This window comes from Sus scrofa, chromosome 7 (assembly GCF_054392235.1).
Source record: "Sus scrofa isolate SSC_HxYL_T2T_F1_AM1 chromosome 7, Sscrofa_HxYL_maternal_Yorkshire_Landrace_v2.0, whole genome shotgun sequence".
In the NCBI taxonomy this organism is placed as follows: domain Eukaryota; kingdom Metazoa; phylum Chordata; class Mammalia; order Artiodactyla; family Suidae; genus Sus; species Sus scrofa.
This window is the reverse complement of record NC_139389.1, coordinates 55,906,817-55,929,729: the sequence shown is the minus strand read 5'-3', so window position 1 is coordinate 55,929,729 and position 22,913 is coordinate 55,906,817. Positions and strand designations below refer to the sequence as shown.

Sequence of the window (22,913 nt, the reverse complement as noted above, 5' to 3'; positions counted from 1 at the left end):
TTCATTCAACAAACATTTATTGAGCACCTGCTATATGCCAAGCTCTGTCCTAGGCCCTGGGGATACTGCAGCAAACACCAAGGGCCAGGTCCCTGCTCTCATGGAGCTCACACTCTAGTGCTGAAATGTGGACAGTAAACACTCTGTCACATGAGAGCCTCGGGCACAGAGGGCTGCTGGAGGAGGGGGGCGGGGTCACGTGGCTGTGGAGGAGAAGGCTTTGGAATGAGTACCTGGGGAAGGCCTCTGGGGAAGGTGACATTGGACAAATGATGGACCGGAGCAGAGCCCTGAATGATGCAGCCCTGGGATAGAGCTCAGGAGGCATCAGGGGAGGAAAGCTTGGGTAGAACATACAGCAAATGCAGAGGCTTGAAGCTGGGAAGACCATGAAGCACGGGAAGGCCCAAAAGGCCAGGGAACCTAATGGACGAGGAGGAGCAGAGGGAGATGGAGTGAGAGGTAGGCCGGGATGCAGACAAGATGCCTGGCACACGGGATGCCGCTGTTATGCTCAACTTTATCCCCCGTGCCCGCTGCACGGAAGGCAGAGAGGCCAGGCTCAGGTGTTCAAAGACTCCCCTGAGGAGGCTTTCCTGGGGTTCCTCCAAGGCCTTCAGAGGAGATGGTCCAGGCCCCCATCCTTGCCTCCCACCCCCTCCACAGCCTTGGCTGTTTGATGGGGCTGATGGCTGGTAGACTCATTTCTTTAGGGCCTCATCAGCCGTGACCCAGAGGGAAGCAGCATACTGTCCATCTGGCCACTCATGTCATCTCACCCTCAGCAGCTGGGCAGCCTAGGACCCTTCCGAGGGCGTGTGGGTCTGGAAGAGGGGAGGTAGGAAGAGCCCCACGGTGCCGAGCACACACACAACCACGAACACCCACAGGAACAGCCGGTCCACCACCATGGCCACGTACTTCCAGTCCTCAATGACCTGTGGGCAGAGAGAGGGGCTGGTTAGAGGGGTCCAGCTCGTAGCTCAGGGGGTCTTCCCTGCTTCCCCTCTTCCTTCTGAGTTGGGGTCTCACTATCTGGCCAGGGACCCTGCAGGCCACTGAGAACTTAGAGTGGACAATTCTGCGTCTGAGGCCAGTCTTCCCACTGGGCACCTGTCTGCCCATCCCTTATCTGCCCCACGAGGCATCACAGAGTCACTGGGAACTGGGCTGTGCAGGAAGGTTAGGAATGGACGGGGTTATTAATACCACACATTGTGATTCGAAACCAACTTGGATTATAAAGAAGGGGGATGAGACCCGAGGATCACAAAGCCCCTGCTCTCATTTTTGCCCCAAGTCCCCGGCCTGAGCTGGCTTCCAAGGCTTGGGGTGCACCAAGTTGAGGGGGCATGGGCAGTGGAGATCCTGCTGCTTAATTTTCTCAATTCTGTCAATGGCAGTGTCTGCCAGTTCCTGTAATTAAGATCTAGCCTCTTGGAGTTCCTGTTGAGGTGCAGTAGAAACGAATCTGACTAGGAACCACGAGGTTGTGGGTTCAATTCCTGGCCTTGCTCAGTGGGTTAAGGATTTGGCTTTGCCATGAGCTGTGGTATAGGTCACAGATGCAGCTCAGATCTTGGTGTTGCTGTGGCTGTGGTGTAGGCCGGCAGCTGTAGCTCTGATTAGACCCCTAGCCTGGGACCCTCCATATGCCTCAGGTACAGCCCTTAAAAAAAAAGATCCAGCCTCCTTTCATGACATCTGGGTCCACACCCCCCCAACCCCACCCTCACCCGCTTCTCTGGGTCTTCTCAGACCCAGTTGTGGGGAATACGATTGGCAGAAACATGGCTGGTCTCCCAAAATGCCACCATAGATGTACCTGCCGTTTTGGCCTGGGAGGTGCCCCAGAGAGACCCAGCATCCTGGTCCCCCCTCCCCTCAACCCTGCTTTCCCACCCCAACCCCTCTGGATCCTTTTGCATGCTTACTTTCCCTGATGGGGAGTGCCCGGATCAGCAGAACTCAGCAGAGGCTCTGGAGCTGCAAATTTGGGCATCAATGGGCAAGCTGATGTCAGTGACCCAATTCGTCAGAGCCCTGGTTAGCAGTGTGCATCTATCCTCCTGGATGATCCCTCGTCAACCAGCTCCACACCCGCAGCCCAACACGCCGCTAACTCCATCTCCCAGACACAGCAGGCAAAGCACATTCTCCACCAGGCACTCTCCTCGAGGTCCCGGGTTTCTTTGTGACAGTCCTAGTTACAATTGTGAGTGTGAACATGCACCCTCCTTTCCCCCTCTTTTTATATTTTTGTGCTATTTATGGTGCCCAGTTAATCACTAGAGAGGGTGAAAGTGCCAAAGATGAGAAACAGCCTGGCTGGCTTAGGGGTGGGCACGCTCTGGGAGTGGGGAGAGCCTCTTCTCTTCAGCTAGACATGAGAAAGCCCATCAACCAGTAAGGCCACTGTCTGCAGGGCAAGATGCTGGGAGGGGCAAGGAAGATTTAGGACACCAGAAAGATCTGGGCATGGAGCCTGTTTTGCTCTGTGCCAGCTGTGTGACTTTGGGCAAGTCAATGAGCTTCTCTGGTCCTAGCTTTCTCTATCTTAAAATGGGGGTTCTAGTAAAAGCCACTTCACAGGTTTCTGGGAGAGTTAGCAGTAACGTATGCTGGGTCCTGGCAGAGCACCTGCTGTGTGGTTGGAGCTCAGTGAACACTGGTGATTATAATAACTGTGGGTCTTGCCTGGCTCCTTCCCACAAGATGCTTTTAATTAACTGAGTTAGAAACAGGAGGAGGCCTGTGAGTGTCTAGGGGCTGGTGAGGCCTTCGGAAGAGAGTAGGGGCAGCTCAGCCCAGGGTGCAGAAGACTAGCTTCTCAACCTGCATGTGCAGAAGAACCAGGGGGAATCTGGTTAAAAATGTAGCTCCTGGAGTCCCCATTGTGGCTCAGTGGTAAGGAACCTGACTGGTATCCATGAGGACTCGGGTTCGATCCCTGGCCCTGCTTAGTGAGTTAAGGATCCAGCATGGCTGTGGCTGTGGCTGTGGCATAGGCTGGAAGCTGTAGCTCCAGTTTGACCCCTAGCCTGGGAACTTCCACATGCCATAGTCAGAACAGGTGACCCCAAAGCTGAAGTTTTTTTTTTTTTTAATTAATTTTATTTTTTGTCTTTTGTCCTTTTAGGGCTGCATCCACAGCATATGGAGGTTCCCAGGCTAAGGGTCTAAGCAGAGCTACAGCTGCCAGCCTACGCCAGAGCCACAGCAACACCATATGGGAGCTGCGTCTGTGACCTACACAACAGCTCACAGCAATGCTGGATCCTTAACCCACTGAGCAAGGCCAGGGATCGAACCCACAACCTCATGGTTCCTAGTTGGATTCATTTACGCTGTGTCACAACAGGAACTCCCCAAAGGTGAAGTTTGAAAAGTTGTTCAAGTGATTCCTTTTGAGCCAGCAGGGCCCCAGGCTTTTTATTAACATTGGGGAGCCAATCAATGAATTAGGTGATGCTGAGCTACTGAATGGTTTTGATCTAAGACAAGTACAAGTAAATTAATTTTTTAGAACGTGAAATGTGATTGTCCTCTGGAGCCGTGCTTCTCAAACAGGACCGTGCCTACGGATCCCCTGGGGATCTGGCTATACTGCAGTGGCTGAGCCAGTAGGTCTGGGGTGGGCCCTGAGATGCTGCATTTGTAACCAGCTCCCAGGCGAGGCAGGACCACACTCCAAGGATGAGGACAAGAGGGTAGAAGGGCTTGTGTCCTACATTCCGCTTGTTAGCAATTCTCTTTCTTTTTTCATAGTGTATTTTGGACCCTTTCTGCCCTGCTCTTTTCTCTCCGTGCTAATGGAATCCCATGCTTTCCCTCGAGAATGCAGCTAGTGAAAAGCAATTGCAGAAAGGTAAGAACAAGGTGAGGCCCTCTTTTTCCCAGGCAGCTGTGTGTTGTGTTGCAAAAACCTTTTCAGAGAACTTGATCTGATAAGGTGTTAAAATAAGAACATTCACAAGACTTTGAAACTTGTTCTCCTGCCCAGTTTGGAAATGTGTGAAAATTTCTGTTAACCATCGCGTTCTGTGTTTGTTATTAAAAACTTGTCCATTGAAGCATTCCTTGTTCAAAGGAGCTGGTTGAGACACCCAAACTCTAGAACTCACTGCTTTGTCCTGTGAAAGTAAATTTAATCTTTTCAAAGAAAACTGTAATTGTAGTTACCCTACTTGATCATATATTACCCTGGTGGCAGTAGTGTTTCAGTGGATGGTTCTAGACTCCTAAAAGCTATATATGTTTGGGAGTTCCTGTTGTGGGTCAGTGGTTGAGAAACCTGACTAGTATCCATGAGGACGAAGTTTCAATCCCTGGCTCTGCTTAGTGAATTAAGGATCCAGCGTGGCTGTGGCTGTGGCATAGGCCGGCAGCTGCAGCTCTGCTTAGACCCCTAGCCTGGGAATCTCCATATGCCACGGATGCAGCCCTTAAAAAAATAAAAAAAAAAAAAAAAAAAAAAAGCTATTCATGGCAAGGCTGACAAGAATGGGAGCAGATGCCCTTGGCGCTCCGGGCCCCCTGTGACCCTAAAGGCTGTGGAATCATTTTCCAACCCACGGACAGCCTCCCACCTCATGCCTGGTTCTCTCTTCTCTGCCCCAAGGCTTTTTCCAGCACCAAAAAAAGCTTGCTCCAGAGCCAGCTGGCATAACCAGGAAGTGCAGAGGAGTTAATACCCCAAGGCTACTCAACCCATGGGGCATGGGAGTTCTTCTTCCTCCGGGAATGACTCTGAGGCTTGTTCCCATGCTTCCACGGGGGTCTCCACCTGGACTAGCCCCCAGGGGCCATGGCAGTATCTTGCTCACTAACACCCACCTTGGCTTTCCACCTCTCCCGTCTCACTTTCCCCACTTCTTCACTGTGCTACCCAGGATCATTTTTCAAAAAAACTGCCTCTGCCCAGGTCCTCATCTCAGGCTCCACTTCTGGGGAACCCAAAACAAACAAAAAAGGATCACTGGTACTCCTTCCTTTCCCCTGGTGCAAGAAACTAGAATGAAACTCATTTCAGGTCTTGGATGCCTTATTCAAACAAAGAGTTTGAGAGCCCCTATCGCCTGACTTTGGGAAATGGGAAACTGACTATTATCTGAGCCTCTTCCACTGGGGAGGTGTCGGGGGCTGGGCTAGCAACTTACACTCTGGTCCTGATCGTCACTCTTCATGTGCTGAGCGATGAAGCTGACGCCCTCTAAAGCCTCCTGCACGTCCTGATGGAACCTCCCAGAAGACCTCAGTCGGAAATCCCTGGGGATACCTGCCACATCAGAGCCGGCTGGAGACTTGGGCGCTGCAGAGGCAGGATTCACAAAGTACATGGAATTCCCATAGAGGTTGGAGGAGCTGGCGGGGCCCAGGGCAGAGGCAGTGGCGGCTGCCTCGGACTTGATCAGGCGAGCCTGGCTGGGCTGGGGGGCCCTGGAGGGGCTGCCATCAGGGCGCTTCATGAAGAGGAAGGTGGGCAACTTGTGGAGGAAGCAGCGCTTGACCCAGGGTGCCATGGTGTGCGTGCTGGGCGAGCGGTGGTGCACGTTGAGCACACAGACGCTGGTGACGATGGAGAAGGTGACCAGCACCATGGTGAACATGAGGTATTTGCCGATGAGTGGCACATCGAGGGAGGTGGGCGGCACAATCTTGGAGATGAGCAGCAGGAAGACGGTGAGCGCCAGCAGCACGGAAATGCACAGCGTCATCTTCTCGCCACAGTCCGACGGCAGGTAGAAGACGAGAATGGCCAGCGAGGTGATGAGCACGCACGGGATGATGAGATTGATGGTGTAGAAGAGCGGCTTGCGCTTGATGATGAAGTCGTAAGTCACATCCACGTAGCTGGGGTCCTGCGGGTTCACTGTCCTTCGCCCAGGGAGGGCCACTATGTCCCATTCACCACTGGGGGTGAAGTCATCCATGCTGGCCTTGGGTGACTTGAGGACCATGTCGATCTCTGTGTGGTCGTAGGTCCAGGAGCGGAACTTGAGGGTGCAGTTCTGCTGGTCGAAGGGGAAGTGCTTCACCTCAATTTTGCAGGCGCTCTTGTAGATGGCAGGGGGCAGCCACAGGATGCTGCCATTGGAGCGGACCAACACATTGGTGTAGAGAGATACCTCGTAGGTCCCATCGGCGCTGGAGGTGGGGACAGGGCATGGAGAAGAAGATCGTGAAATCCCTGGACGGGGCTTGGCTGTTCTCAGGACTCACCACAGAGCCCTGCAGGATTATTTCTTCCTATTCACTCTCCCAGCCCCTGGTGCCCTCCCTGGAAAGGCCTGCTTTATCTGGCAACAGCATGGCAGAGAGAGCCCTGCCATGAAGCAGCCTGAAGGCTTCACATGGATTAGCTCATTTAAGCCTCACAACAGTCCAATAAAATAGATGTCATCATCCCCATTTTACAGATGGGAAACCCAAGGCTCAGGGAAGTTCATTGACTTCTTCAAGGTCAGAAAACTAGTAAGCAATACAGGCCAGATTTGAAGTCAGGTCTTTCCTTAGACCACATTCTCATAATCATTTCATGCTTCTACTGGTACAATTAAGGCCTGGGAAGTCTCTTTAGACCCCTCCGCCTACTTGAGATATTTATGCATATTAAGTCAGTGCTACCGACAGCCAACACTGACGAAGCAACTGAAGGTCAAAAAGACAGTGTGGAGGACAGAGAGAGTGCTGGACTTGGGGTGAGGATGCTGGCCCTGGTTCCAGCCAAGCCAGAGTGAATCATAAGGCCTTCCCCATCTCTGGGCCTCCGGTTCCCCATCTGTAACTGAGGGTGCCAGCTCTGTGCATCTCTAGTTCCTCTTGCAGCCTGATGGCCTGGAAGTCAGAGTCAAGTACAGGACTGGAGGACCCCCTGGCCCGGCCCTCACCACCTTGGCCAACCCTGCCACTCACTTGTTGTAAAGCACGATGTCAGGCAGCCAGACGCGCTTTGCAGGGATCCTTAAGATGTTCACACCCTCATAGCGGGAGCTGTTCCAGGCCAGGCGGTAGTCTGTCCACTCCTGAGCAGACAGGCAAGGCCCTGTCACTTGTAGGTCCCTCGCCGCCAAGGGGCAGCCCTGGAGAAAATGCCTCCTGGGCTGGGGACCCTGTGGGGCACTTACCTGTTTGAGCCAGACATTGGTGGTCATGATCTGTTCTCGCTCGTTCTGGGGAGGGAAATGAGGCTGTCAGTTCTCCGGGTAGGAGGGGAGTGACCTCACTTTATCAAGCAAAAGGTGCCGAGCTCCAGGGCCATGTGACCAACCGCCAACCTAACATCCTTGGCTGGCTCAGAGGTATTTCCCACCCAGCATGCCTGCGGCAAAGCTCATGACCTTCACCCAGAACTGGGACTCCACTGGCATTGCCTTCTCAGTGGAGGGCACCCCCAGCCATGCAGTTCCACAAGCCAGAAGCCTGGGTTGTTTCCGGCTCCTCACTCTGATCCATCAGTAAATCCTGGAGATTGTATCTCCTACACGAGTCCCAAATTTGTCTGCTTCTCGCCATCTCCTCTGCCACCATCATCTGTTGCCTGGACTCCTGCAGTAACCTCCTAACTGGGCTTCCTGCTCTGCCTTGGCCTACCTTTAGTCCATTTTCTACAGGACAGTCAGGGTGATTCTTTTAAAATCTCTACTCCCCAGACTATGTTGCTCTGAGGAAACTCTCAGCTCCCCTCCCATCTCATCCAAACTGAAAGCCAGGGGGTTCCCGGTGGTCCAGTGGCCAGGACTCGGTGCTTTCACTGCTGTGCACTGGCTTCAGTCCCTGCCCTGGGAACTGAGATCCCACATCAAGCTGATGCCACTGTGCCAAAAAACAAAATAAAAACAACAAAGTGAAAGCCAAAGTCCCCACTTCCTCCCTCACTAGCTCTAGAACCTCTAGTCTCAACAATCTCCCATTAGCTCTTCCCACTTTGGCTACACCGGTCTGTTTGCTCCTGCCTTTGCATGTGCTGTTCCCTCTTCCTGGAAATCCACGCAGCTGACTTCCTCAGGTCTTTCTTCAGGTCTTCGCGACCATTCTATATAAAACAGCACCCTGTCTCCTTCTCTCCCTCTTACCCTGCTTTATTTTTCTTCATAGCACTTATCACCACTGGACACCTCTATTTGTGTATTGTGTGCCACCTCCTGCCAGAATCCAAGTTCCTTGAGGGCAGGCATCACCTAGAAGGGTATCTGGGATGTGTCAGACATGCAGTAAATATTTGCTGAAGAATGTAAGAATCTTAGAGACCACCATAATCCAATGCTCACCTGGACCACCTCAAGAACCTCCAAACTTGTCTTTGTCCATTCTACACACACACACACACACACACCCCATGCACACACACATCTATTTGTCCTATGCAGCCAGAAGACACTTCCAAAGTTCCTGCCATTCCCCACTCAATCTTGTCTTTACTTAGATCACTTCTGTGGCTTTCTTCACACATAAAATGAAAGTCCAAAACTTTCACAGGGTCTGCAAGTCCTTACCAACTTTCCCAACTTCATTTCATCTTTATTTTGCGTTCTGGGTCTTCTTGTGTTAAATTATTTATTTATTTTTTTGGTCCGAAAATATCTTTATTTAACCTTCATTTTTGAATTATATTTTCATTGGTTTTCCACTTCTAGGTTTGCAGTTTTTTCTTGCAGCATTTAAAAATGTCATTTGATTTTCTGGCTTTCATTTTCAACGGTTAGTTTTATTGTTTCTCCTGACTTTTTTTCCTCCTGTCTGCTCTTAAGATTTTCTTTGTCAATACTCCATGCTCCTGCATTGGAAGAATTAATATCGTAAAAATGGCCGTACTACCCAAAGCAGTCTACAGATTCAATGCAATCCCTGTCAAATTACCCATGACATTTTTCACAGAACTAAAACAAACAATCCAAAAATTTATAGGGGACCATAAAAGACCCAGAATTGCCAAAGCAATCCTGAGGAACAAAAACCAAGCAGAGGGCATAACTCTTCCAGACCTCGGGCAATGTTACAAAGCAACAGTAATCGAGATAGTGTGGTACTGGTACCAAAACAGACAAACAAACCAATGGAAAAGAATAGAGAACCCAGAAATAAACCCAGACACCTATGGTCAATTAATCTTTGACAAAGGAGGCACAAATATAAAATGGGAAAAAGACAGTCATTTCAGGGAGCGGTGCTGGGAAAACTGGACAGCTGCATATAAATCAATGAAACTGGAACACACCCTCACACCATGCACAAAAATAAACTCAAAATGGCTTAAAGACTTAAATGTAAGACAAGACACCATCAAACTCCTAAAAGAGAACATAGGCAAAACATTCTCTTAGATCAGTCTTACAAATGTTTTCTCAGGTCAGTTTCCCAAAGCAGCAGAAGTAAAAGCAAAAATAAATCAATGGGACCTAATCAAACTGACAAGCTTTTGCACAGCAAAGGAAACCATAAAAAAAAACCCCAACAAAAAGATAACTTCTCGAATGGGAGAAAATAATTTCAAATGATGCAACTGACAAGGGTTTAATCTCTAAAATATACAAACAACTCTTACAACTCAACAGCAAAAAAGCCAACAACCCAATTGAAAAATGGGCAAAAGACATTTCTCCAAAGACGATATAGATGGCCAACAAGCACATGAAAAAATGCTCAACATCACTGATTATTAGAGAAATGCAAATCAAAACTACCATGAGATACCACCTCACCCCAGTCAGAATGGCCATCATTAACAAGTCAACAAATAGCAAATGCTAGAGAGAGTGCGGAGAAAAGGGAACCCTCCTTCACTGTTGGTAGGAATGTAAACTGGTACAACCACTATGGAACAGTATGGAGGTACCTCAGAAAACTAAATATAGAACTACCATATGGTCCAGCAGTCTCACTCCTGGGCATATATCTGGACTAAACTTTCATCGAAAAAGGTACATGCACCCCTGTGTTCATTGCAGCATTATTCACAATAGCCAAGACACAGAAACAACCTAAATGTCCATTGACAGATGAATGGATTAAGAAAACGTGGAGGAGTTCCTGTCATGGCGCAGAGAAAACGAATCCAACTAGGAACCATGAGGTTGTTGGGTTTGATTCCTGGCCTCGCTCAGTGGGTTAAAGATCCGGCGTTGCCATGAGCTGTGGTGAAGGTTGCAGATGAGGCTCAGATCTGGTGTTGCTGTGGCTGTGGGATGGGCTGGTGGCTACAGCTCCGATTAGACCCCTAGCCTGGGGACCTCCATATGCCACAGCTGCGGCCCTAAAAAAAACAAAAAGAAAAGAAAAGAAAATGTGGAATATATACACAATGGAATACTACTCAGCCATACAAAGAACAAAATAGTGCCCTTTGTAGCAACATAGGTGGAACTATGGAACTAGAGACTCTTATACTAAGTGAAGTAAGTGAGAAAGAGAAAGACAAATATCATATGATATAGCTTATATCTGGAATCTAATATATGTCACAAATGAACCTTTCCACAGAGAAGAAACTCATGCACTTGGAGAACAGACTTGTGGTTGCCAAGGGGAAGGGACTAGGATGGACTGGGAGTCTGGGGTTAATAGATGCAAACTATCACATTTGGCGTGGATAAGCAATGAGATCCTGCTGTAGCACAGGGAACTATATCCAGTCACTTGTGATGGAACATGATGGAAGATAATGTGAGAAAAAGAATGTATATAGGGAGTTCCTGTCGTGGCACAGCGGAAGCAAATCCAATTAGGAACCATGAGGTGGCAGGTTCAATCCCTGGCCTTACTTAGTGGGTTGAGGATCTGGTGCTGCTGTGAGCTGTGGTGTGGGTCCCAGACGCAGCTTGGAGCTGGTGTTGCTGTGGCTGTGGCATACACCAGCAGCTGTAGCTCCAATTAGACCCCTAGCCTGGGAACCTCCATATGCCACAAGTGCAGCCGTAAAAAGACAAAAGACAAAAAACAAAACAAAACAAAACAAAAAGAATATATGTATATATATGACTGGGTCACTTTGCTGTACAGTAGAAATTGGCAGAACACTGTGAATTGGAAAAAAAAAAAACTAATCCTCGATTTAAAAAAAGATGGTCTTGGGTTGCTCGGAGTTTGAATATGATGTAGCTGGGTATGATTTTCTTCGTATTTATCCCTCCTGGGTTTGATAGAGCCTCTTGAATCTGTAGCTTAATACCTTTCATCAGTTTTGGACAATTCTCAGCCAGTATCATTTCAAATATTTTTTCTGTCTAATTTTTATTTCCTCTCTTTCTGGAACTCTAAATACACATGTTAGAGCTGAACCTTTTTATCACATATCATATTATCTTTTCTGTATTTTCCATCCTTTTTTCTACCACTTGTTTAGATATTTTTCGTTGACCTCTCTTCCAGTTCATTAATGTTCTCATCTGCTATGACCAGTCTGCTGTTAAACCCACCCAATAAGTTTTAACTTCTCCATTGTAAGTTTCTTGAACATATTAATACATGGTATTTGCTTTTTAAGAAAAAATATTTTGTTTGGTGGTAAAATATGTGTAACAAAGTTTACCATCTTAATGGTGATTGTTTTCAAGTCTACGTCTGATGACTTTAGTATCTGAATCATCTGTGTGTCTGTTTCCCTTCTTTTTTTCTCTTGGTTGTTTCTTATTTCATCTTGTCTTCCTGACCACTTGATAAGTTTTCAATCTGTCATTATCTGCCTCCAGGTAGGCTTTATGGCAGGCCATTAGAGAAGGGACAGATCATCTTCATCTAGTCTGTGACTGAGCTGGTTCAAAGCAAGTTTTAGTTTTTATGAGGTTCAGTCTGTTCTTTTATTATTATTATTATTATTATTATTATTGGAGTATAGCTGACTTCAATGTTGTATTAGTTTCAGGTGTACAGCAAAGTGAATCAGTTATGCATATACATATATACAGTCTTTTTTCCCATATAGGTTATTACAGATTTTGAGTGGATTTCCCTATAGGTCCTTATTAATAATCTATTTTATATGCAGCAGTATGTATATGTTATTCCCATCCTCCTAATTTATTCCTCCTCCCCACACTTTCCCCTGTGTAACCATAAGTTTTATTTGGAAATCTGTAAGTTTGTTTTGGTTTTATAAATAATTTCTTTTCTGGAGTTCCCGTCATGGCGCAGTGGTTAACGAATCCGACTGGGAACCATGAGGTTGCGGGTTCGGTCCCTGCCCTTGCTCAGTGGGTTAACGATCCGGCGTTGCCGTGAGCTGTGGTGTAGGTTGCAGATGCGGCTCGGATCCCGTGTTGCTGTGGCTCTGGCATAGGCCAGTGGCTACAGCTCTGATTCGACCCCTAGCCTGGGAACCTCCATATGCCATGGGAGCAGCCTAAAGAAATAGCAAAAAGACAAAAAAAAAAAAATTCTTTTCTATAATTTTATTAGATTCCACATACAAGTGATATCATATGATATTTGTCTTTATCTGACTTCTCTTAGTATGATAATCTCTAATTGCATTCACGTTGCTGCAAATGGCATTATTTTTTTCTTTTTTATGGCTGAGTAATATTCCATTGTATACATGTACACATCTTTATCCATTCCTCTGTTGGTGGACATTTAGGTTGCTTTGGGGTCTTGGCTATTGTAAATCGTGCTGCAGTGAACACAGCACTATTCTTTTTGAATTATTGTTTTCTCTAGATATATGCCCAGGAGTGGGATTGCTGGATCATATGGTAGTTCTATATTTAGTTTTTTAAGGAACCTCCACACTGTTCTCCATAGTGGTTGCACCAGCTTACATTCCCACCAATTGTGTAAAGGATTCCTTTTTCGCCACATTCTATGAGGGCTGGTTTGTTCTTGATTCATTTCAACTCTTAGGAATGGTCCTTTCCAGGTCCTCACCAAGGCTCCATCTGCTTAGTGGGGCTCCACTTCCAGTTTGTGTCATTCAAGCCCTGTAAGAGCACCAAGTGTTCAGCAAGGCTTCCCAGCCGCTTAGCCACCACTTATGCTCAGCTCCCTAGCCCTTTGGCCCTATACTGTTTATCAACCATCAAATGAGGGGAAAAGCACCAGAGACTGTGTCAGGGTTACTCCTGGATCCTGGGTCCTCAAGTCCTGCCTGAGCTCTCTGAGAGCTTCAAATTTAGGGGTTGGGAAAGGAGAGACAATTTTGTCTGGCTTTTTTCTAATTGTTCTTGTGGAAAAGTTATTCTGCACCAAGCTATTTTGTCATTACTCAAATGTCAAAACCTTCATGTGTCTTTAAAAAAAAAAATTTTTTTTTAAAAGCTGGGGTGTAATTTACATACAGTGAAATGCATAGATCTTAAGCATACAGTTTAATCAGTTTTAACAAATGCATTGTCCGGGTAACCCCCTTCCTTTTAAGGTACAGAACATTTCTATCACCCAGAAAGTTCTCTTGTCCCTTAATCCTATCACTCACTCCCCTTTACTCCCCCAGCAGCTGCCTTCCCAAAGGTAGACCTGACCTTCCCAAAGAGCTGCGTCTGAGGGCCTGCTGGCCTACACAGTACAAACTCCCTGTCTGCTCTCCAGAAACTTCCATCTTTACATTGGTCATGCCCATAACCCTCTTTCCTTGAAAACCAAACCCTGAAACACAAAAGGAAAACTAAGCCGTAAAACCTCGTATTTGCCCTATACATAGCTTTCAGGCTTATGACAGCTCACTGTGCTACATTCAGAGGCGTAGGGGCTGGAGGCTATGCACCCTCCTCCTTCTGTTACCTCACAGGGCCCACAGAGCAGATGTGGCGGGGCCATCCTTGGCCTTGAAGCATGGCCAGAGCTGCCTGCCTGTTCACCCTCACCAGGGCAGCAGCTGCAGGGCAGCAGCTGGGTTCACTCCATTAAGCAAAAAGCCCTGGGCTGGACGATAATACTCAGACACAAGCCTGGGAGAAGCCTGGCCGGAAGCTCTTATTACTTCCAGTTGCCTGTAGAGGGGGGAGGGAGGGACAGAGAACACAGGCTGTTCACCCCTCCCCCATCCTTGGGCTGTACTTCCTCCCTGGGGAGGGAGCCATCCATTAATTTGGCCAAAGCCTTCCTGAGGGCTGTAGGTTGGCAGGGCTGCTGTTGTGGATGACAAGTATGCTGAACCTCCCCTGCACCAGAGGAGGTTCAGTCCCCTTGGATAGCCCCTTCCCCAGGGCTGGACACAGGGCCCTCACAGGGCTCCTCATGGTAACACTCCCCTCAGAGCTGCTTCCAGAAGCGGGGCTCCAAACCTGTGTGTGTGTTGGGGGGTAGGTGTGGGGGTTAGAAAGGGCCACCCAGCCACCCAGGGAAGATTAACAATGGCCAGGGTTCCCTCGGGCACACCCAGGACAGCAGCGGGGAGAAGGGGAACTCCCTAGTACCTCAGCCTGCCTCAGCACCCCCACTCCAGCCCCACACCCACACATGACAGCCCTACTTGTGCACTCTGTAATCCAGTCTTCTCTCCACTGCATCCAGCACCCTCATTTACCTGGACCCTCACCCAGCTGGCTAGACTGAGGCAGCAGCTGCCTCTGGTCCTGTCTCTACACCTGGGCTTCCATGCCCATCAATCAAAACCTCAAGAGGTAGGGCGTATGTGAGGTCATCTGTTGAGCAGGCTAGGGGAGCTATTAGGGTAGGAAGAGGCCATGTTAGAAGCCTGCCTGTCTACCGCAGGCCCCTTGGCTGCCTACCCAGTGGTCATTCCCCCCTCACAACTTCTTTGCTAATAAAACCATGAATTTGTTAGCTGTTGGATACTCATGAACTTCCTGGGCCCTTCTCCAGCCTCCATGCCATGTACTGCTAAGTCTTAGCTAACCATGGTAATTTCATTCCTCCAGCTAATAATCAGTTAAGGCTTAGGCATGAGCTAGAGCCCTGGCCATTGTGGTAGGGGCTGCCTAGAAGGCAGGTCTCTAGGAAAGTTTTCCTCGTACTCAAAAATGGAACCAAGAAAAGATTTGCCATTTCCTGCTGTAGACATTGTCAAGTTTGGAGCCATGGGCACCATCTTGTGATCATGGGGGAGAAAGAAGAGAATCACAGAGTCCTGACAGCACCACTAACAACCTAGAATCCTGATATCATTGACTTACTACATTAACCAACACTGAAACGATTGGCTGGCTATCCTGTCAGGGGATACAACAGATGGCCTTATTGTTTCAGCCACTCGTAGCTGGATGTTTCGTTGAACATCCAACTACGCTTGAAGCCAAAGCATTTTAATTGGTACTGAGATCGTGGATTTGCAGGTGGCTCCACGCTGTGGAAGTGGAGTGCACAAAGCGGGCAGGACGTCCCTACCAAAGAGAAGAACGCTCGCAAAGGCACAATTTTGGAATGAAAGAATCATAACTTAGAGACAGAGTCAGGGCTCTTCAAACTTTAGGCCAATTCCTTAATTTATGCATATGGAAAAATATCAGATGCACAACCTAGGACCTTGTCCAATCCTCTGGCGGTGCCAGAAGTAAATCCCTGACTCCTTTCCCAGGACCTGGCCGGGGCGCTGGAAACCCACTGTGCCTCACCTCCTGAGCCTGGAGGCCCGGCTGCCCCCTGCACCTACCACACTGATGAGCTGGGCCAGGGAGAGCTGCAGCTGGATAGAGATGACCTGGGAGGAGCTGGTGGCTGGGCGGATCAGGTTGTTGTAGCGAGTTTTGTTCAAAAGGTCATCCATGAGCTTCTCCTCAGCATTGGCCATGCGGCAGTCCCCTGGGAAAGGACAAATCAGACCTGCTGGGTCCTCCACTGGCTGATGGCACTGAAGGGGAGAGCTGCGAGGGCCAGGACGTGCAAGAGCCCTCAGGGCTGGCTGGAGCCGCTAAGGTCCCACAGGCCTGCCTCTCCTTGGGGACATCAAATTAAGTCCATCCAAGACAGAGCTCAGCTTTCTCCTCCCAGGCCCTACACCTTCCTTCTCCTGTTCCCTCTAGCACTGAATAGTTCTAACACTCTAGAAATCTAGTCCAAACCTCGGGTGTCTTCTCCCGACTGCTCCCTTGGTTCATCCAAGGGGCCACCCAATCTTGTCTAGTCTACTTCCCAGGTCTCTCATGCTGTCTTCCCCTATCCACCCCTCCAGCCCTGGTCCTGGCTCACCCCCCCTGCCCCAGGCTCTTCCAGTAGGCTCCTTGCTGAGCCCCCCACCCCCACTCTGCCCCTGCCATCATGTACCATATAGTGCCAGAGTAGTCCTCCTGCAGCTACTGGACCAGAGCCTGTCCCTGGCTGTAACCTCTCAGAGCTGTAGGCAGAGTTCAAACCCAAATGTTGGGGCTTGGCATCCACAGCCCTTCGCCCTTGGCACCAGCTTTTCTTCTTCAACCCGATCTTTTCTTGCCTCTTCATTTTGACACCCAGGCACTCTGTATTTGGCCATATATACATATTTCCCCATGTGGCTAAGTCTTCAAGCACACTCTTTCTTCTGCCTAGATGTCCCCCAGGCCACCAGCCATCGACTGTCTGAGTGTCTTTCTTGTGCCAGGCACTGTGTTATGTACTGGCGATGAAAGCAAGCAAAAAACCAGAAATAGCTCTTGCCCTCAAAGAGCCTCCAGTGGTGTGGAAGAGAAATACTGCACACAAACGTGGGTTTGTGTGTAGAGCTGGGGGGCAGGAGTGATGCTTTCATTTAAAGAAAGAGGAATTGCACTAGGGGGAGCTTCCTGGCTTCACAGCTGGCTCTGCAGAGTGCAAGGTAGACACAAAACGGAGGGGTCCAGCTGGCAGCTGGAGCTTGGTGGAGAGGTTTGGGCTCAGAGTCATATTTGAGACCCAGCAAATCCAGCCTCCTGCAGGGAGCTGACCAGGCTCTGAGCTCCCTCAAGTCCCCATGGTGCCAGATCTGCCCCTCTTGACACCCCAGATCTCTTGCCAGGTGGCATTTGAGTCTTTGTCCCCCCTCACATGTTTGGAAGGTGAGGTTCAGGAACTCCTTGTGCACTCTGGTGTCTGCAGGCATGGGCAGCTGGGCATGGGGGGATTGGAAAGAGGGAGCCTTAGAGGAAGGTCAAGGACACCTGAGCAGGAGACCCCAGGAGCATAGGAAAACAGGAAGGTGTGCAGAAGAAGTAGTGGGGGGGGGCAACAGATGGAGAAAATAAGTAATAAGGGAGGCTGAGGAGGCGGGAGTGGGTCTGCTGGCTGCCGGGTCCAGGACCGGGATTACATCCCCCCCACAAAGGGCCAGTTTACTTTCTCTTACCAAATCCATCCCTCTGGATGCGGCCAGAGGGCCCAGAGTGTGAACTGCCTGATGGAACAAGTCTAAGGTGGACTCCTGGGTGGATGCTGGGCTGGACACAAGGCCATGGGGAGTAGCCACCACCCTGCCTGCTCCATGCACTTTCCAACTCGTTGCCTATCTGGAGCAGATGCAATATTTAGTGCCTGTGAAAGATGCTCCCAGCGCACCTGCTGCCTGCTGTCCCTCCCCCAAACTGCCCCAGGCCGTCCAGAGGGGGTCCTGTGGATGCTTGGCCTATATTCTGAGCCGTGCCTCTCATACCCTGGATCCCCTCCCAGAAGCCAGCTGCTTGAATACCCTAGAAGTCAGTCTGTAGCCCTAGGCTATAGCCAGGTCTCTCCCACAGCCCCTCATTATTTTATATATTTGGTCTGACTCATCATTTAAGTGGAATATGACTTGCCCAAGTCCATCTGGCACGTCTGTGGCAGATTGGGCTGGGGGCAGCTGGATCCCACATCTCTGCATCCCCAGGAGGCTGGTTTACCTTGGTTCCTGAGAAGCCACGGCTGCTCTGTGGGCTGTGGAGGCTTGTCTTCCAGCTCTGAGCCCACCTGGGATGCTCTGCTTGCTCACCTTTGCACCTGTCCTGCCTCTCAGGTATTCTGATAGCCCCCAGGGATCCTTGCCCATTGTGAGGACCAGATATAGGCTCCAGAGTTGTAGGTTTTGAAAGCTTTAGACCATTTAGCCCACTCTGTTTCTTAGCTGGGAAACTGAGACCAAATAGGAGCAGGAACTTACTCAAGGAGCTCCAGCAAGTCAGAGGCAGAGCCTGGTCTAGGAAGCTCTTTTAGGTCAAGGCCCTCCCCCAAGCCCTGTGCCTTCTTTCTTTCCCTTTCTAACTTTCCTGTAAGGAGATTGCCCTTGCAGAGGCTGTCTTGATGTCCAGAGCCCAGGGTGTACTCAAACCTGCATCTGTGTTTACGAGTTGGGGCAAAGAGGTTCAGAACAACACATGTTTAGGCTTTTCAATCTGCTGCTTTATGCCTGTGAGGCCTGCTGGGTTCAAAAGACAAGAGACAGGCCTCTCACGCCCAGATGACAGAGGTGGCAAAGAATGGGTGGAAGCTTCTAGGGCAGAACTGGGGGGTGTGGGTCACCTCCCAGACCTTTGGCTGGCACAGTTAAACAAAGACGCCACCACTAGGGGTCAGTCATGACTCAATGATTCTGAGGAGTGGGCCTGACCTGACTTGCCAAGCTTTCTCCAGAAAAAACTTCCCCCCATCAGTTAGGGGTTAATAGTCTGAGAGGAAGCCATAACTGGGATTCTAAATGGTGTGCATGTGTGTACAGTTTGAAAAGCTGATCATAAAGTTTATATTGGGAAATGGAAAGGCAATATTTATTGGTTTGGAATACAAACCACAAAAAGTAAAGGGTCAGTGGACTCTTGGCAAGTGGGCACTTGAAAGGCAGAGTGATTTGCAATTGGGGGTGTTTGTCCTTAACTAAAGAAGGGAACAAGATTTGTATTTACTAAAAGGCAGCTACGGATTTTTCTTAAAAGTTGAGCTTTTTACTTTTTACAAAGAACTCACAATGTATCATCAGTAACTTTTCCAATCACGTGTAAGAATCACCTGGATGCTTGTATAAATTCTGATTTACAGGCTCCATTCCCAGAGATCCTGATCCCGTGAGCCTAGGATGGGGCCCAGGGATGTGTACTGGGTGTTTCTGATACAGGTGGCCCCAGGATTGTGCTTAAGAATCATTGCAACTGACTCACATCTGAGTCCCTCAGTATGTAGCCAGGGCATCTCATCTCCATAGAGCAGAGAGGGAAACTGAGGCCCAGAGAGGGTCAAGGAATGGCACAGGGTCAACTGAGCAAATGGTGACAGAGCCAGGACACACACACACACGAAGTGCAGACACCATCTTTGGTGAGATCTCCGCTTCACCATAGGAATCGTGTATGTCCTCCACTCCTACTGCCAATACCCCCTGTGGTGTGTCTCTGTCCAAGGGAGATGTAGGCCTGGTCCTCTAGGCTGACTGGGGCTGGGAGGACAAGTTTGGGCTGGAGGGTAGGAACCAAAAGAGCCCTTGGAACCCAGGTGGGGAGCCAGGCTGGGAGCAGGCAATCCTCACCATATATGGACTATGTCTGGGAAAGGCCGATTGGATTTCCCTTCCAGGTGTCAGAGTCTGCAGGTTCCTGAGTAGCAGGCCAAGCTGGCTCTCCCAGCTGGCCAACCCCCAAGGGGAGGTGACTAGAGGCAGTGGTACCAAAAAAGTGTGTTTCCCAGGAGATCCACCCCCCAAACACACCCGGGCTGGCGATTTAGGCACCCTCCCCACGCCCCCAGGCTAAGTTTCCCTATCTTCACAACAGCGCTGGGATTGAGCAGAGCTGCCTGTCCAGCGGGTACCCCTCAGCTCCGCTGCCCAGTTCAAAGGCACTCCCTAAGGATGGTGGCCCTGGCCGCCGCGCGGAGGAGAGGCGGTCCCCACTCCAAACCTCGCAGACCCACTCATCCTGGCCCGCCCCTGCTGCCTTGGCGAGTGGGCTCAACCCCGCCCATGCCCCCATTTGTCCCAGACAACCTAGGGCCACTCCTCTGGGCACCTTCCTTCCCTCCCACCTGTGGCCAGTCCCCAGAGCTCTGCCTGATCAGGCGCCCCTCCCTCCTTCCCCGAAAAGAACTCACCGCGCCAGCAAAGGGCAACTAGGGAGAAAAGCAGCAGGGGAAGCACACTTCTCATGACGGGCGGGGGCTGAAGAGGCGGCTGAGGCGAACCCAGCGGGCCGACCACCCAAGCACTGGAAGCCGCAAGCAGGCGAGTGAGCGCTGCTGCCCACCGCCTCGGGAGTCTGAAGACGCGGTGATGGCGGGCACTAGGACCCGGCGGAGCGCCCAGTTGAGCCCCGCTGGGGGCCCGCAGCTGTGAGCTCCGCCCACCAGAGGATGGGGCGGGGTAGAAGAGTCCCTGGGGCCCCGGCCGCCACCTTCTGGCTCTACTGTCTCCTCTCCACCTACCACCTAGGTTCGTCACCCCAGGGGCTGGCCTTGGTACTTCCGACCAACTCTGGCCTCCAACCACTGAAGGGAGGCCAGCAGGACAACACCTGCACCCTTTGTGCAGCTGGGGAGACTGAAGCAGACACGTGCTCTGGATCCCTCTACTGTTGGAGAAAGTGGGTGTGCTCCAGCCAGGAGGTCCCTGGGCTTTGCCTGCTGTCAAGACTCGGGAGGTCTTTCAGAAAATATTCTCAAGTATGTGTCCACGGGGGTTGCTGAAAGAACGTAGCACTTCAGAGAATGGGGAGTAAGCCACCTGGAATGGAGCACAGCTATTTACAGACATCGGTGCAGGGGAGCGGGAAGCTTAGGACAAGTGTGTGTGGAGGGTAAAAATAGTTCAGGGAGCCCTTACCTAGACTGAGTGACTGGGAAAGGAGTGGATGGGGCCAGAGTGGGCTGGCTGTTTCCTCACCTAGGGCCTTACAACTTGTGCAGACCACAGGCAGCTCAGGTGATTCAAAGGGGCAAGCCCCCACCCCAGCCAGGTGGCCCTTGCTAAGTGTTGGAATCAGTATCATTCCCTTGGAGGTTGGGGACCTCACAGAACAGACATCAGCGCCAGGGCAGCCCTACTTTGGGACCTGGCTAGAACTGGTGCCTCAATCCAGGATCCAAAAGGTCCTTTGACATATTCCTGTAGCCCATGTCACCCCTTCCTCTCCAGATCCCCAGCTCCTTCCCTGTCTGGGCCCCAGTAAGCAAACCTAACACCTGGAGGGACAAGGTGGGAAGGATAGGATCTGGGAGAGTGAGCACCTAAAAAAAGGCACCTTGGCCACCTTCTCTCCAGCACTCGCAGTCTTGCTTTCATGTTGCTTCTCCCAATGTCTTTTTTGTTACAATCTGACATGTTCACATGTAGACTTTTAAAAGGAACAGTGTTGAAAAGGAGCTGATTTTCTTTTTAAAATGACTTGGAGAATTTAGGTGTGAGTGTATCCTCTCCAAACTGCAGTAATAAATAGGTGAAATACATAAAGTAAAGCAAAAAGACATAACCAGGCTGAACAATGAGATCTCTATGAAGCAAAATCAGAAAAGAAATGCCAGCGGATGGGAAGGCTGAAGCCTGGAGTCTACTAGGCTCTGGAAGCCAAAGGCAGTGGCAGGTCCTCAGGGATAAAAAGGGACTGAAAACTCTTGGCTAGGAGCTGGGGGCTTGGATGTACCCCTGAAAGGAAGCTGAGGTGGGGGTGCTGCTGCTGATCAATCTTCTGAGGCCCTAGCTTTATAGGATGTGTATTACCCACCATGTGCCACAGTATAAGAGCCTGAAAAATGCCATACAATCTGGAGGCAACTGCAAAACCTTAAGTTAGGTGAGCAAAGGTTGGGGGCAGAGCAGGAAGGGAAAGAGAGGGAGGGAGAGGATATACTATCCATTCAAAATAACTCGTGCCATGGAGTTCCCATCGTGACTCAGTGGTTAATGAATCTGACTAGGAACTATGAGGTTGCGGGTTTGATCCCTGGCCTCACTCAGTGGGTTAAGGATCCAGCGTTGCTGTGAGCTGTGGTATAGGTTGCAGATGCAGCTTGGATCCCGCATTGCTGTGGCTCTGGTGTAGGCCGGCTGCTATAGCTCCGATTGACCCCTAGCCTGGGAACCTCCATATGCTGTGGGAGCAGCCCAAGAAATGGCAATAATAATAATAATAATAATAATAACAACTTGTGCCAGAACATAAGCAAAGGGCTCAGAGAATGATGGGGCCATGTCAGAGGGACCCAGAACCACCTTGAAAGGGCTCCACTGATCAGATCTGGGACAATTTGAGCATTAAAATAAATAATGACAGTGAGGAATACTCACTGAATAAAAATAGAAACTATAAGCCTGTATTGGAGTAAATAAATGATGAAAGTTTGATGAGAAATGGGGAACTTACATAGTTTCAAAATACCTCCCCATAAAATACTTACTAATTTTAAGCAGGAGAAAAGGATTTAACTTAACAGAGGGTAAGCTTGGCAGATACTGCCCATGGTAGGCTGAATAATGGCCTCCAAAGATGTCTGCACCCTAATCTTGGAACCTGTAAATGTCACTTTATATGGTGAAAGGGACTTTGCAGATGTGAGTAAATTAGAGGTCTTGGGATTAGGAGTTTCTTCTGGTGAGACTAACGAAGTCACTGAGATCCTTATAAAAGGGAGGCAGGAGATCAGAATGAGAGAATGTGTGCAAAGAGAGAAGCAGAGGTTGGAGTGATGTAGCTCTGAGCTAAGGAATGCGCAGGCAGCCTCTAGAAGCTGAGAGAGGCAGGTACAGATTTTCCTTTGGAACCTCCAGAAGGAACTAGTCCTGCTAATACCTTGATTTTAGCCCCATGGGACTGATTTTGGACTTCTGATCTTCAGACCTGTAAGAGAAAAAAGTATGTTGTTTCAAGCCCCTACATTTGTAGTAATTTGTTACAGCAAACAGGACAGTTTTCAACAGGAAACCAATACAGCACCTTAACCAAGTGATTGAGGATAACATCATGAGTAATGGAGCAAATCAAAATTGTACACCACCTGATAGGATACAGTTGCAAGAAGACCAAATTGCTTCTCTGATATCCCTACCAAAGATGTATGACTTGAGTCTAGTCATGAGGATACATCAGACAAACCCAGATTAAGGGAAATTCTATAAAATAACT

At 49.6% G+C, this 22,913-nt stretch overlaps 1 protein-coding gene across 4 annotated transcripts; it reads right to left on the bottom strand.

Annotated features, from left to right (window-relative positions):
* Positions 1 to 20,077, bottom strand: CHRNB4 (cholinergic receptor nicotinic beta 4 subunit). Of its 4 annotated transcripts, XM_005656244.4 has the most exons (6): positions 19,891 to 20,077; positions 15,545 to 15,693; positions 7,128 to 7,172; positions 6,916 to 7,025; positions 5,160 to 6,147; positions 1 to 938 (listed from the first exon to the last, which is right to left on the bottom strand). In XM_005656244.4, the coding sequence occupies exons 1-6, from the start codon at positions 19,943 to 19,945 to the stop codon at positions 798 to 800; spliced, it is 1,488 nt and encodes a 495-aa protein (XP_005656301.4). In that variant the 5' UTR covers positions 19,946 to 20,077; the 3' UTR covers positions 1 to 797. The 4 variants fall into 4 exon arrangements, with proteins under 4 accessions (XP_005656301.4, XP_084824480.1, XP_084824482.1 ...); XM_084968354.1 differs by having other exon boundaries at positions 6,916 to 7,172; XM_084968356.1 differs by lacking the exon at positions 15,545 to 15,693.
* Positions 20,078 to 22,913: the final 2,836 nt, after the last annotated feature.

What these genes read in the sequence shown, in the direction of transcription:
- CHRNB4 (XM_084968354.1), bottom strand. Translation starts at nt 19,945, where the DNA reads ATGAGAAGTGTGCTTCCCCTGCTGCTTTTCTCCCTAGTTGCCCTTTGC. An exon ending in AGTTGCCCTTTGCTGGCGCG is followed by an intron (nt 15,694 to 19,890) that starts GTGAGTTCTTTT and finishes GTCCTTTCCCAG; the next exon opens with GGGACTGCCGCATGGCCAAT. An exon ending in TGGCCCAGCTCATCAGTGTG is followed by an intron (nt 7,173 to 15,544) that starts GTAGGTGCAGGG and finishes TTCCCTCCCCAG; the next exon opens with AACGAGCGAGAACAGATCAT.